Here is a 13785-nt window from a genome sequence, read left to right as displayed (position 1 = left end):
TGAATGAAAAACTGCTCTAAAAACTAAAGTCCCTTAAAAAATCCATATTTGCAAAACAAGTTAATGAAAAGATTTTTTAATACTAATTCAATGTCTTTAAAATTAAGAAAGACAACAAAAAATAATTACTGCATCAAAATAAAATAAAAATTACAGATAAATTAGAAAGTATTTCACATTAAAAATGTATAAACTGAAGAGTGATTAATCTGAAACTTAATACAGTTTGAATGCGAGTTTCTGAAGAATAAAATTAATCTCTACATTATGTAAATCTTTCCCTAAAAGAAAAACAGCATTAATAATTTTAATCTTAAGAATAATTTTAATTACTACATATTTTACATTAAAATTGTAATTAAAAGGTAGACTAATGTATAGCTCACAAATACTATTTATACGTTTTCCAACAAAGTTTGAATAGAAGACATAATTTTTTCAATCCAGAAATAGTGCTCAAATGTCATTTGCCAATTATCGTTAATTAAGAAAGGATGGGTGTATAATAGTTAAAGAGTGTTGGCTTTTTAGTTATAGAAACCTAGATGGAAGTTCTATTCCAACAGTAATTAAATTGTGACCTTGGACAAACTAACTTTTGTAAGTTTGTGTCCTTAATAGAAATATGGGGATAAATATACTACCTACGTCACAAAATTCTTGTAAGAATTACATACAAGTACCTAGCCCAAAGACAGGCATTTGGTAGAGTCCAATATATGTTAACTGCGATAAAGGTGACAGCAATGAAGAAGAGTAAAAATAATTATTTAAAAAAATTAACAGATACTGTATTTGCACCTGCAAATGTCAAAGCAAGATAAAAACATAATTATTTGAGACAGAGATTGCACTGAAATATTTTTAATGATCTGTATTTTTTCCTAAAAGTAAGAGTGCTGCACTGGGACCATCAGAAATAAATCAAATGGGCATAGAGTGAATAGCAATAACATCATTTTTAAAAATATTTGTTTTATTTTGAGAGAGAGAGAGAGAGAGAGAGAGAGAGAGAGAGAGAGAAGGGGATGTGCAGAGAAGGAGAGAGAGAGGGAGAGAAAATCCCAAGCAGGCTCTGCACTATCAGCATAGAGCCCAACACAGGGCTCAATTTAAAGAACCACAAGATCATGACCTGAGCCAAAATCAAGGGTTGGATGCTTAACCAACTGAGACACCAAAGCGCTCCTAGCAGTAATTCATCTTAAACCATACATGCATTTGAAATGTGTCCATTATTTTGATGTATCTACACATATGCCAGATATATTATTTTCCACATTAAAATGTTGAAATTTACTCTAATTTCATAGAAGCTTAAGTTGGAACATACTAGAAGGCATTTATTTCATTCTCTGATATTTTGAGACAATTTTTAATAATAAATACAGAAGACCGACCAAAATAAATTGAAAGTTTAAAGTATATTTTCTTTCTTTGGCATTTAAGTCTGTTTCTTTTTGGAATTGTTCCCAATTTATAATTAGTATATCCTACACCTTAATTTGATATTCTGCTCCTTACTGCACACCTCTTTTATACTAACATCCCAAGAATACTATATATATTGGCACCTATTCTGACCCTCTAGAATTAAAATCACTTAACTTTTCTAAGCCTTAGATGAATGTAATAGTCAAACTCAAGATCAAGGACTATGCTAAAGTCTTCTAAGAGACAGCCTTCAATGAGAATAGCTCTGATAAAAGAGATGGAAGAGTGTACGAAAGCTCTAAGAGATGAACACAGATAAACAAATTGACCCAAACACCTCACAGACAATTCACTACACTAATACCAGAAGTCACACTTCATGAATAGGTCATTTAAGGTAATTCAGTTGAAAGTGCTGTAATTAGAGGTGTGAGGCAAGATGCCAAGGGAATAGTAATTACTCATGGAAGGGTACGCTTACTCCTGTTTAAAAAAAAAACAAAACACCTTGAAATCTCAGTAGTTTCACACAATAAAACTTTGACTGTGGTTTGAGGCGCAGCCCGCTGTAGAAGGGGGCAGCTGGGGAAGATGTCTCGCTCCATGGAGTCTTCGAGGACCAGCTCGCCTGTTCGTGAGCTCTGCGTCTTCCCGGTCCTCATCTCCCATCCACTGACTACTGAATGGGGAAAAGAGGATGAATGACGCAAGAGCTGTATAGGGGCGAGGCCTGGAGTAATGGACATTTGTTAGATGTGTATTGGTCAGAACCCAATTCCAGGACCTCCAACCTAACCAATAGTCGGTTGGAAACAGAATAGTAACTAGGAAACAGAACCTAGTTGTGTTTAGATGGACAACTAAATGAAATTCTATCCAGTACAGTTCTGGGGCTTAGAAAGACTAACGGCAAAGATAATAGATTTAGAAGTATGTCCAAAAAATCAGAAGTTTTAAATTCATGGGCTGCCTGGGTGGCTCAGATGGTTAAGTGTCCTGCTTCGGCTCAAGTCATGATCTCACGGTTTGTGGATTCAAGCCCCACTTCGGGCTCTGTGCTGGCAGCTAGCTCAGAGCCTGGAGCCTGCTTCTGATTCTGTGCCTCCCTCTCTCTCTGACCCTCCCCTGCTCGCGCTGTCTCTCTCCGTCTCTCAAAAATAAATAAAAAACATTTTAAAAATGTAAAAAAAAAAAAAAAAGAAGTTTTAAATTTAGGAAGACATACTCCAGAAGAACTCAAACAATTTCTTGACAGAAAGTTACTTTTACTCAAATTGGACTTCTTACCAGGAGACCACCTTCCTGAGGACACGAGAGGTGAAGAATACCAAATCTGCTTTCACATTGGGCAAGCTTAAACTGAATTGGTAACCTGCTTTCTCAACTGATATTCTGAGATTTATGGTTTTATGCTTTCTCACTGGAATAAATGTCTTTGAAATAAAGCAAGCGTGGGTGTTCCTCAAATACCCTATATCTTAGATATCAAGGCGGCTTGGCTCATCAGCACAAATAAACCATTAGCCCTATCAGTAGTTGCAACGACAGTGGACAAAAGTGAGCTACAAAATTTTAACAATATTTAGTGTTAGTATTTGAAGATTATATTCACCAGATGTTTATCCAATTGTGTTTATGAAGCTGATCATCTACATGCAAATTAGATACAGTACAATACAGTACAAAAAGGCAGGTTGCACAGCAAATGATTCCTTACTGTAGATTAGGGCACAGTGGTGAAATAGGTATTCTATTTCCCCATTCCCAATATAGAAGACTTTGAAAAATGACAAGAGAAATTAGGGAAAACAAAAGTCCTAAGTTATATTCATTTATATTTGTTTTTAAAGCCCCTGCTATGTGCTAGGAATTAGTCTAGAAAAGAAGGCACAAATTTGACCTTCCTGAAATGGAAAAGGCAGTGGCTTCATCCTCTGCCTACCTCCCATTAAAAAAAAAAAAAAAGACCTGATATAATGAAATAGAAACAAAATGGAAAAATAGGTAATAATCTTAGATACTGCTGGCCTAAAGGTACACTAGGGAGGAAAAAAGTACTCAAGAAGACTATCCTCCTATGGCCGTATATCTCAAAGTGCATCAAGGACTATCATTTCACAGTCCCATATAATACTCAAGAAAGCAAAATTTTGGTCCCCAACCTAGAATTTAAGTCACCATATTCCTAGAGATTTCTTTTTCACACTAATTTTGAGAACACCCTTAAGGTCCACTCTCATATATCCACTGCTGATTCCTGCCTCTGCATATCTCTCAGGCTCTGCAACTTTTCAGGGAAGAAGCTATCTCTTACCTTCCCACAGCGGAGATTGTGTCTTCCCAGTCATGCTACTTTGAGACTTGACACTTCTTACTGATTTGGAGACAATAAATGGAGGCAGGGTGCACTTGGAGGAGGTCAAACAACGTTTTATAAAGCATAAACATCAGGTCAGGTGAAATCTTCCCATTGTGGCTACCCTACTCTAGCAAATAACAGAGAACTACTTCTAGCCCGGAGTCTTTAAGGGAATGAATCCAGGAGTCAGAGTTCTGAGGTCATACTTATAAGTGTCCCTGTTGTACGCCTCAAAGTCCCACTCCTTGTCATCAGGCAGTGACTGGCATGGGTGAACTGTCACAGCTGACCTTTCAGTTTCATTGAAAGCCAGTCAACCTTATAATTAAACCCTGGGCATTATTTCAACATACTCTGCTCTCTAGCTGTAGAAGGTAAGGGTCTTTAAATGTTGTTATGAAGGCCTTCTGATGTTCACAGTATGCCCCGAGTTGATGGAAGGCTCCTTCGTTAAGGCTTTATGGGAGTCAACAGAAGCCAGCCAAGTCCACAATCATAGTTGCTATCCCCCCATAACTTCCAGGTGCTAAAGTTGATGCACAAACTCACACTTCTCCTTCAACCTATACTTTACCCTATCAACCACAGTTCATATTCTCAATAATTACAATATAGCACACCAGGATAACGACTATCCCACTGACCATTAGCATTATAGTGCTTACTGCCATCTGGTAAGTCACCCAACTACAACGTCCCATGCAGAGGGTCTGTTGCCAGAAGCCACTTCCAGAGCAACTGCCTTAGATGGAATTACCTCAGTAGCAGATGCTGAGAAAAGAGCTTGGATGTGGGTACAGTTGGCCAGTCACCTGGGGAAGCATTGGTGACATCGTGGGAAATGAAGGACAATTCTTACCCTTCATTGGTGGAGGATGACGCAGATTGGCATAAACTGCCTTACCCTTCGTGGTTGCACTGGGCAGAAATGAGTAGCTTTGAGACTAAAAGAGGGACAAAGAATCTCATACTTCATGTGGAAAAGTATAGGAAACTGTCCACTATAGCTTCGATGATACCATGACAGCAAAGGGAGTCAGCAAGATACATCATAAGTATCTGCTATAACACATTATCAAAACTTCTTTCACTTATTTTTGTTATTAAAATACATTATTTCCTACTGAAGAACACCAGTTCCCTTCAAAAGGGGTTGTTAGAAGGCTGAAGGGAAAATAAAGTTTACTACTGACCTTCTTTACACTATTTACATTGAAAAGTGAGACACTGTATTTCACAGAATCAAATATGCATTACCCTCACATGTAAAAAGAAAAATTTTTCAAAACTAATATGTTGTGTTTTCTTTGAAGTCAGCATGTTGCTCTTCCAAAGTACACAATTTTCATAGAGAATATCACCTCACTCATTACATATCTATCTTATAGTTCCTATTACCATTATATTTATGTTATAAGTTACCACTTCTGAGTTCCAGCTATGTTTTAGGTCAGAGCTAAAATAAGAACTTTCATTACCCTGTCAAGATAAAAAATGTACTGACCCTTTAAATGATAGTTTTGACCCAATTACTACAGTCCTGGCCACTTTGTCTGTCATTCCCCTCCCCCCAGCTTACCCCACAGGAAATGCATTCTTAAAATTTTCTCTGTTTTTTCCTTGAGCAAATGGTGGGCTTCAGTGGGGGAAAGGGGTTACTCTAGAAAGGGTGTGGAGAGCCCTCAATCCCTATGGCCCCAGGAGCTCTGCTCTCTATGGACGGTGCAAACCTGAGCAACAATTTATCAACTCGCTCAGCTCAGCTCAGCTCTTTCTTGTACTGTTGCCAGTTGGTTTCACTCCAGGAAAGCCAGTGTTCTGGTCTGCTCTCTCCCTGAAAGCTCTTGTTTCTCTTTAGATTTTTGGCTATTTGGTTACCCTGTAATCTCAGTTCTCCAGTGATTTCCAGCAAGCTCGGGGATTTTCAGTTCTCCCAGCTCTTGTTTCTTTCACTGTAAAGGTGGGGCCGATGGATACTCTTACCAGCTGTCTATGTCCTTGAGCAAACACCAGAAATGCTACAATCATTTCCATCTTCACTGCTTTGTGTTACTGATGTAGTTTCCCCTTCTGTTCACGCTATTCTCTATCCAGAACATTCTATCTCCTCCTTCAAGTTCCACCTCAAGTATCCTCTTCTCAAACCTACCTGATCCCTCTAAGGTATATTAATCCCTCCCTTTTCAGTAGTCTTTCAATACTTTCTTCATTCCATTCCATTAAATAAGCTTATTTATTGATCCCTTACATTGTGGTACTGATGATATGGTCCAGAAAGAATTTCATTCTAGCAAAGGATACACACAAGTACACAGATAAGGCAAGGAACAAATTAGCACATACCAAAAGAACCAACTTCAGTTTGATGAGGTTACGAAAAATGCACAAGAAGATGTGCTGTCCTACTACATACTTAAAGCCAAAGAGAAATTATCCTGTGAAGAGGGAAAGGTTCACAGGCACTTCAAATCACAATTAGCACATATTCCGGCTAGTATCTCTGCTCTTTGCCTGAAGATACTTCAAACAAAACGGTATTATTCATCTTCATTAAGAGTACATTCATTTAATAATTATTTAGTGCTTGAATGGCTAGCTTTGCTTCCTAACAAGAGTGTTATTTTCAGTATAGGCACACTATAGAAAATAATTGCTTTAAGAATGATGATCCTATTTTCACTGCCCCACACTCCAAAGCCAAATAAATAAAAAGAAGAAAAAATAAAGAATTCTATCTACAAAGACTATCTAAAAATACTGTACACACTAATATTCTAATTTTCCATGCTTATAGAAATCATAAATAATAACTAGGGCAAAATGTACTTTCATCGTTCAGAACTATATAATTTATTTTTTTACTATTTCATACATTTGACAAACCCTACAACTCTATTTCTAAGCTTATAATCCCATGAGTTCAATGAACTAAAATACTGTTCTCTCTAATCTAGAACTAAAAATATCTTTACTCAACTACCATATCAAAAAAGAGATAATTATTAGAAATGATTATATCATTTATATAAAATGCAGTACAAATTTAAATTATCGTTTTAATTGATGGAATAATGGAATCTCAGGACAAAAATAAAACATTGGTCATTTGGGGCGCCTGGGTGGCTCAGTCAGTTAAGTGTCCAACTTCAGCTCAGGTCATGATCTCACTGTCCAGGGGTTCGAGCCCTGCATCAGGATCTGAGCCTGGAGCCTGCTTCAGATTCTGTGTCTCCCTCTCTCACTGCCCCTCACCCAGTCACTCTCTGTCTCTGTCTCTCAAAATAAAATAAAGACAAAAAAATTTTTTAAAAAACATTGGTTATTTATGACCAGAATTTGATACATACTTCATGGAGGGGGAGAACGAGTCAAAAAGCAATGCAAATAAAAACATAAGGCTCTTGTTAAAATTTCATTACGAATTTCAAGATGGTGACAGCGATGCATTAAACCAAGCACAATGCTCTTCTAAGCATGAAGCACTGTGCAAATGCACAGGCCATGAAGGTGGTCTGCTTATGAACACCAGTATTCAGCAAAATATTAGAAGTATCTTGTATATTAGAACACAGAACTCTGATTTAATTTCCACTGGAATTGAGACCAAAATAGCCTTCCTTAATAGGAATTTCCTAAGGTCTTATACTTATACCTCCTTTTTAAGAAACTATGGAGAATGAATAAAAACTGGTCCTGCTCACCTTCTCTGGAATTAAAAAGCTTTGATATCTCAGTGCTTATTCAAAGACATAATCATCTACCTTGAAATGTTTAAAATAATTCTACAGCAAAGAGTATTTTTTTTAAGTAAAAACAACAAAATGATCATTTTCCATGGTTAGTAGGTTTCTTTGGATATAATAGATAGAAAATTCTTTATTAACTTTTTATAATTCTATAGTTATTATAGTTAGAGTTTATGATTTGTGTTAAGTACAGTACATTTGTATCTAGTATAAGTGCACATATACAAATCAGAACCATAAATATTATTTTAATATTATATCACATATGTAAGTAAGAAAAAAAGAAAGTTTAAATGACATCAAACAACTGCTCTTTAGGGGTAATTCTGGGAAAGCAGAGAACAAATCTTGAGAATAACACTAAATTATAGGATATGTGCTGCCAAAACAAGCACTAACAACTAAATTATAAAAAGACAAAAATCATTCATAAAACTCCTGAGAGCAGAGTAACAAGAGTGGGTCCATGTCTGGTGAAACGGAAAAAGAAGAAAAATATAAGAACCACTTGAAAGGCTTAAATGACTACAATTTTGATTAACAATAACAGATTCCAAAGAACATTTGATTGGAGTTATTTGCTTAATAAGATATGGAGGGAAATTATAAAAATAAAATGCAAATTTGATATATGTGTTTTCCAAAAATTTAAAAATATTTTTTCAGTCTTTTTTTAAAATATACTAAAGACAGGGACAGGTGGGTGGCTCAGTCGGTTAAGGGTCCAACTTCAGCCCAAGTCATGATCTCTCATCCCACGAGTTCGAGCCCCATGTCAGGCCTGGAGCCTACTTCGGAACCTGCTTCTGCTCTCTTTCTCTGCCCCTCCCCCACTCACACTCTGTCTCTCAAAAATGAAGAAACATTTTTAAAAATTAAAGAAAAGAAAGATACCAAAGGCAAACATATTCTATGGGTCCTACTTTAAAGACTCCATAAAACTGCCATTTTAAAAGGCGATTTTGATGGGAATTGATTAAATGTAATTAAAAGTAGTTTACAATAATATTAGCTGATTAACTAGCATAATACTAAACTTAAAAAAGAAAACTTAAACAATTAGTTTATAGTAGAAATCCAATCCACATAAGTCCTAAATATTCATTTTTACTTACAGTTGACACTGATCACCTTTTATTCCTTTAGTTGTGCAGAAACATTTTCCTGTGTGCATATGACAAATGTTGGCATGGCCGCTGCATGTACAAGCTGTAAGTCAAAACAAAAATGACACTTAACATTCTCCATCATAAACTTGCATCACATTTCTGGGTATTATTTTTATCTTTTTTTTATACTGTGTATTTTCTCCTTGCCGTTCAAAAACTAGGGTTACCACATAAGTTATTTTTAACTAAACAGCAGTAAATTCACTTATGTAAAACTTGTGTGAAATCCTTTAAGGTCTTTGGGGCATCCTGAAGTTTAGTATGGGTCCACATGTGACTGTATTCTTCCTTAAGTTCCTTTCCACTTCTAATTTGCTACACCTATTTAATGAAATGAATTTTGAAGACTACAAGACTTTTGAATCAAACAGCTTAGCTTTAAAATGGACATCTATAGGAAAGAGCCAAGATGGCGGAGAGGAAGGGAGCTCTATAAACTTCCTCTGCCCCATCTATCGAACTGAGAAGGGCATTACTCTCATCTGCAAGAGTGGAAGGAGAAAATACAGACTCCAGAAAGAAGACAACCTCAAAGATGCCTGAGTGAGTGAGTAAGAAATAGGGAGATTGGAAACCAGGCCAGCCCGAGAAGGGCTGGGAAGGTGGGAGTCCCAGCCCAACACAGGGAAAGCTCATGGAGCCTCTGAGAGACAAAGGGAAGAGAAAGAGAAACTGATAGTACTGTCTCTAGAGAAGAGATAAAGAAGGTTTAACCCCGCACAGAGAAGAAAGCTCTCACTCCATATATAACCACTGGGCAGCCCAAATTCTGACCACAGTTGGCACAAAGGAAAAAACAGCCTCCACCCCTGTGCTATCCCTACAGGGAGTCGAAGGCCTCAGTGGCAGCAGCTGCCCCAGGGGTGCACACTTTGGCCTCGGCCGCGGGAGTGGGAGCACACACCTAATTTCCACAGCGCATCTCCCAAATCCCAAGTGCCAACAGAGAAAAAAATAGCCCCCACCCCTACACAAACCCAGCAGGGAGTTGGCAGTGGCTGAGGCAGGAGCTTCCACTGTTAGGAGCAGCGCACAGCTCATGTCCAGCAGCACCCTGCACCTCAGGCAGCATCAGCAAATCCCAGCTGGTGCCAAAAGAAACAGCTCCCTCCCTCTATGAAATCTCGATCCCGGCTGGGGACTGGGAGTTGACAGCAGCATCTGGGAGGGCGTGCACCTCGCCTAGCAACGGCAGCACAAATCCCTGCCCAGCCAAGAGAAACTGCTCCCTCCCTCTACAAGATCCTGGCTAAGAAGCCAGCCACCAAAGCAAGTACATCTCATCTATGGTAGCATAAAAGTGCATGGACTAGGATTTTGAAACTAGGTGGGCCTGAAAGATACAGCTTGGCTCAGCTGCCGCACAAGGAGATCAGACTCATTAGAGCGGCCTGCAGCACTTAGTTCGGCAGAGGTTGAGGTGCCGCCATTCATCCCCTGCAACCACCACAGCTGGGCCTCCAAGAGCAGCCCTGGAGACCTACATACAACAAACCACACCTAACTGCGAGGGGGAGCTGCTGCTTTTTTTTTTTTTACTTTAAAAAGCTTTTTTTTTAATTTTTAATCCTTATTTTCCTTTTCCCTTTTTTTCCCCTTTCTCTTGCAATCCAGATATATTCTCCCTCATCTCATCCTTCTATCTCCCCTCCACTGGTTATACACTTTTAGGCAGTCCATTGTCCTTTGTGTCTCTGCCACCCTTAATATTTATTTCTTCTCTTTCCTCTCCCTTTTCGTTTCTTTCTTTCCCCCTTTTAATTTGTTTGTTTGTTTGATTTCTCTGTGCCTTTGTGTGCTTCTATTCCGTCTGGGTTTGTCTCACTGTTTTCCTTCTCAGGGCTACCTAAAGAAACAAGCCTAAGTGAGCATGATGGTGAGTCCCAAATATCACTGACTAGTGAAATAAAATAATCAAAGGCACAACAAGAGAAACTGAAAATAGAATTAAAAGAATATTTCCTGAAACGATAGGCCCTGGCCAATCAATAAGCCTCCTTTAACAGAGCAATACTAACAGGTGCACAGTACACAACAAGCTTTTTAAAACTGACGAGAGAGAAAACTAGCCAAAATGACAAAATGAAGGAACATTCCCCTGATAATCTCCAGGAAGAAGTCACAGCCACAGAACTGCTCAATACAGATCTAAACAACATACTTGAACAAGAATTTTAAAAACTTGTCATAAAATTAATTGCTAGGGTTGAAAAAAGCATCAAAGAAGCAACTGAAACAATGACTAGAAACTTTGAAAATAGGTGCAGCAAATGAAAAAATGCTATAAATGAAGTAAATAATAAAATGAAGACAGCCACCTCAAGGATTGAAGAGGCAGAGAGAAGAATAGGTGAATTAGAAAATATAGTTATAGCAAAAGAGAAAGCTGAAAAAAGAAAGAGAGAAATTGATCCAGGAGCAGGAAAGGAGAATTTGAGACGTGAGTGATACAATAAAATGGACCAACATCCATATCATAAGAATTCCAGAAGAAGAAGAAAGATAGAAAGGTCCTAAAGGGATATTAGACCAAATTACAACTGAGAATTTCCCAAATTTGGGGAAAGAAATAGACATTCAAATTCAAGAGGCATTAAGAACCCCCTTAAGACGTAATTTGAATTGATCTTTGGCATGACATATCATAGTAAAACTGGCAACATATAGAGATAATGAGAGAATTCTGAAAGCAGCTACGGATAAAAGGGCCCTAACATACAAAGGGAAACCTATCAGAGTGGTTTCAGACCTATCTAATGTAACTTGGCAGGCCAGGAAGGACTGGCAGGAAATCTTCAATGTGATGAAGAGAAAAAACATGCAGCCAAGAATCCTTTATCTAGCAAGCCTGTCATTCAAAATAGAAGGAGAGATAAAGGTGTTCCCAAATAAACAAAAATTGAGAGAACTTGTCACCCCCAAACCAGCCCTACAAGAAATCCTAAGGGGGACTCTATTAGGGAAATGTTGCAAAGAATAGAAGGTGCCAGACACACCACTATGAATATGAATTCAACAGAGAACACAATGACTCTAAACCCACATTTTTCAATAATAACACTGAATGTAAATGGACTGAATGCTCCAACCAAACGACACAGGGTAGCAGAATGGATAAAAAAAACAAAATCCATCTATTTGGGGTCTACAAGACTCATTTTAGACCTGAAGATACCTTCAGGTTGAAAGTAAAGAGATGGAGAAATAACTATCATGCTACTGGAAGCCAAAAGAAAGCCGGAGTAGCCATCCTTATATCGGACAAACTGGACATTAATGTAAAGGCAGTAACAAGAGATGAAGAAGGACATTATATAATAATTACAGGTCTCTCCATTAGGAAGAGCTACAATTATAAACATCTATATGCCAAATTCGGGAGCGCTCAAATACACAAGACAATTAATCACAGACAGAAACCATCTTAATGATAAGAATGTGCTAATTGCAGAGGGCTTTAATACTCTACTGACAGCAATGGATAGAAGAACAAGACAGAAAATCACTAAATAAACAATGGACCTGAATGACACATTGGAACAGATGGAATTGATAGATATATTTAGAACTCTGCATCCTGAAGTTAGGAAATTCACCTTGTTTTTGAGTGCACATGGCACATTCTCCAAGATAGATCACATACTGGGGCATAAAGCAGCCCGCCATAAGTATAAACAAATAGAGATCATACCATGCACACTTTCAGATTGCAACACTATGAAACTTGAAATTAACCACAGTAAAATAAAACAATCCAAAATCTCTGGGACACAGCAAAGGCAGTCCTAAGAGGAAAGTATATTGCAATCCAGGCCTATAACATCAAACTAGAAAAAGTGCAAATTCAAAATCTAACAGATCACCTATTAGAACTAGAAGGGGAGCAGCAAGAGCACCCCAAATCCAGCAGAAGAAAAGAAATAAACAATATAGAATCCAAAAAAAGTCGAGCACATCAATGAAACCAAGAGTTGGTTCTTTGAAAAAATAAACAAAATTGATAAACCTCTAGCCAGGCTCCTTAGAAAGAAAAAAGAGAGCACCCAGATAGACAAAATCATGAATGAAAAAGGATCAATTACAACCAATCCCTTAGAAATACAAGTAATCATTAGAGATTACGATGAAAAATTATATGCCAACAAACTGGACAACCTAGAAGAAATGGACAAATTCTTAAATGCACATCCACTACCAAAATTCAAACAGGAAGAGATAGAAAGCATGAAAAGACTTACAACCAGTGAAGAACTCGAATCCGTTATCAAAAATCTCCCAATGAATAAAAGCCCAGGCCAGATGGCTTCCCAGGGGAATTATACCAGACATTTAAAGCACAGCTAATACCCATTCTTCTCAAACTATTCTAAAAAATAAAAATAGAAGGAAAACGTCCAAACTCATTCTATGAAGCCTGCATCACCTTGATACCCAAACCAGACAGAGACCCAGCAAAAAAAGAAAACTACAGACCAATATCCTTAATGAATACAGATGCAAAAATACTCAACAACATACTGCCAAATCGAATTCAACAACATATAAAAAAATTATCCATCATGATCAAGTGGGATTCATTCCTGGGTTACAGGACTGGTTCAATATTCACAAACTGATCAATGTAATACATCACATTACAAAAGAAAAGATAAAAACCATATGATCCTGTCGATAGATGCAGAAAAAGCATTTGACAAAATACAGCACCCTTTCTTAATAAAAACCCTTGAGAAAGTTGGAATAGATGGAACTTACCTAAACATTATAAAAGCAGTTTATGAAAAGCCCACAGCTAATATCATCCTACTAGGGAAAAACTGAGAGCTTTCCCCCTGAGATCAGGAACACGACAGGGGTGTCCACTCTCACCACTGCTGTTTAACATAGTGCTGGAAGTCCTTGCATCAGCAATCAGACAACAAAAGGAAATAAAAGGCATCAGAATTGGCAAAGAAATCAAACTTTCACTTTTCGCAGATGACATGATACTCTACATGGAAAACCTGGCAGACTCCACCAGAAGCCTCCTAGAACTGATCAATGAATTCAGTAAAGTTGCAGGGTACAAAATCAATGT

At 37.7% G+C, this 13785-nt stretch overlaps 1 protein-coding gene across 1 annotated transcript in view; it reads right to left on the bottom strand.

The window, feature by feature from the left end:
* Positions 1-13785, bottom strand: part of ATRNL1 (attractin like 1) — a gene marked incomplete at its 5' end in the record, with an annotated part of 743525 nt that overhangs the window by 503721 nt on the left and 226019 nt on the right. Inside the window, one exon of the mRNA XM_029920431.1 lies at positions 8655-8748. Coding sequence (XP_029776291.1) covers positions 8655-8748 — 94 coding nt within the window. The remainder of the gene's footprint in view (positions 1-8654; positions 8749-13785) is intronic.

The sequence above is a fragment of the Suricata suricatta genome, chromosome 2 (genome assembly GCF_006229205.1).
Source record: "Suricata suricatta isolate VVHF042 chromosome 2, meerkat_22Aug2017_6uvM2_HiC, whole genome shotgun sequence".
Lineage (NCBI taxonomy): Eukaryota > Metazoa > Chordata > Mammalia > Carnivora > Herpestidae > Suricata > Suricata suricatta.
This window is presented reverse-complemented; position numbering and strand designations above follow the sequence as displayed.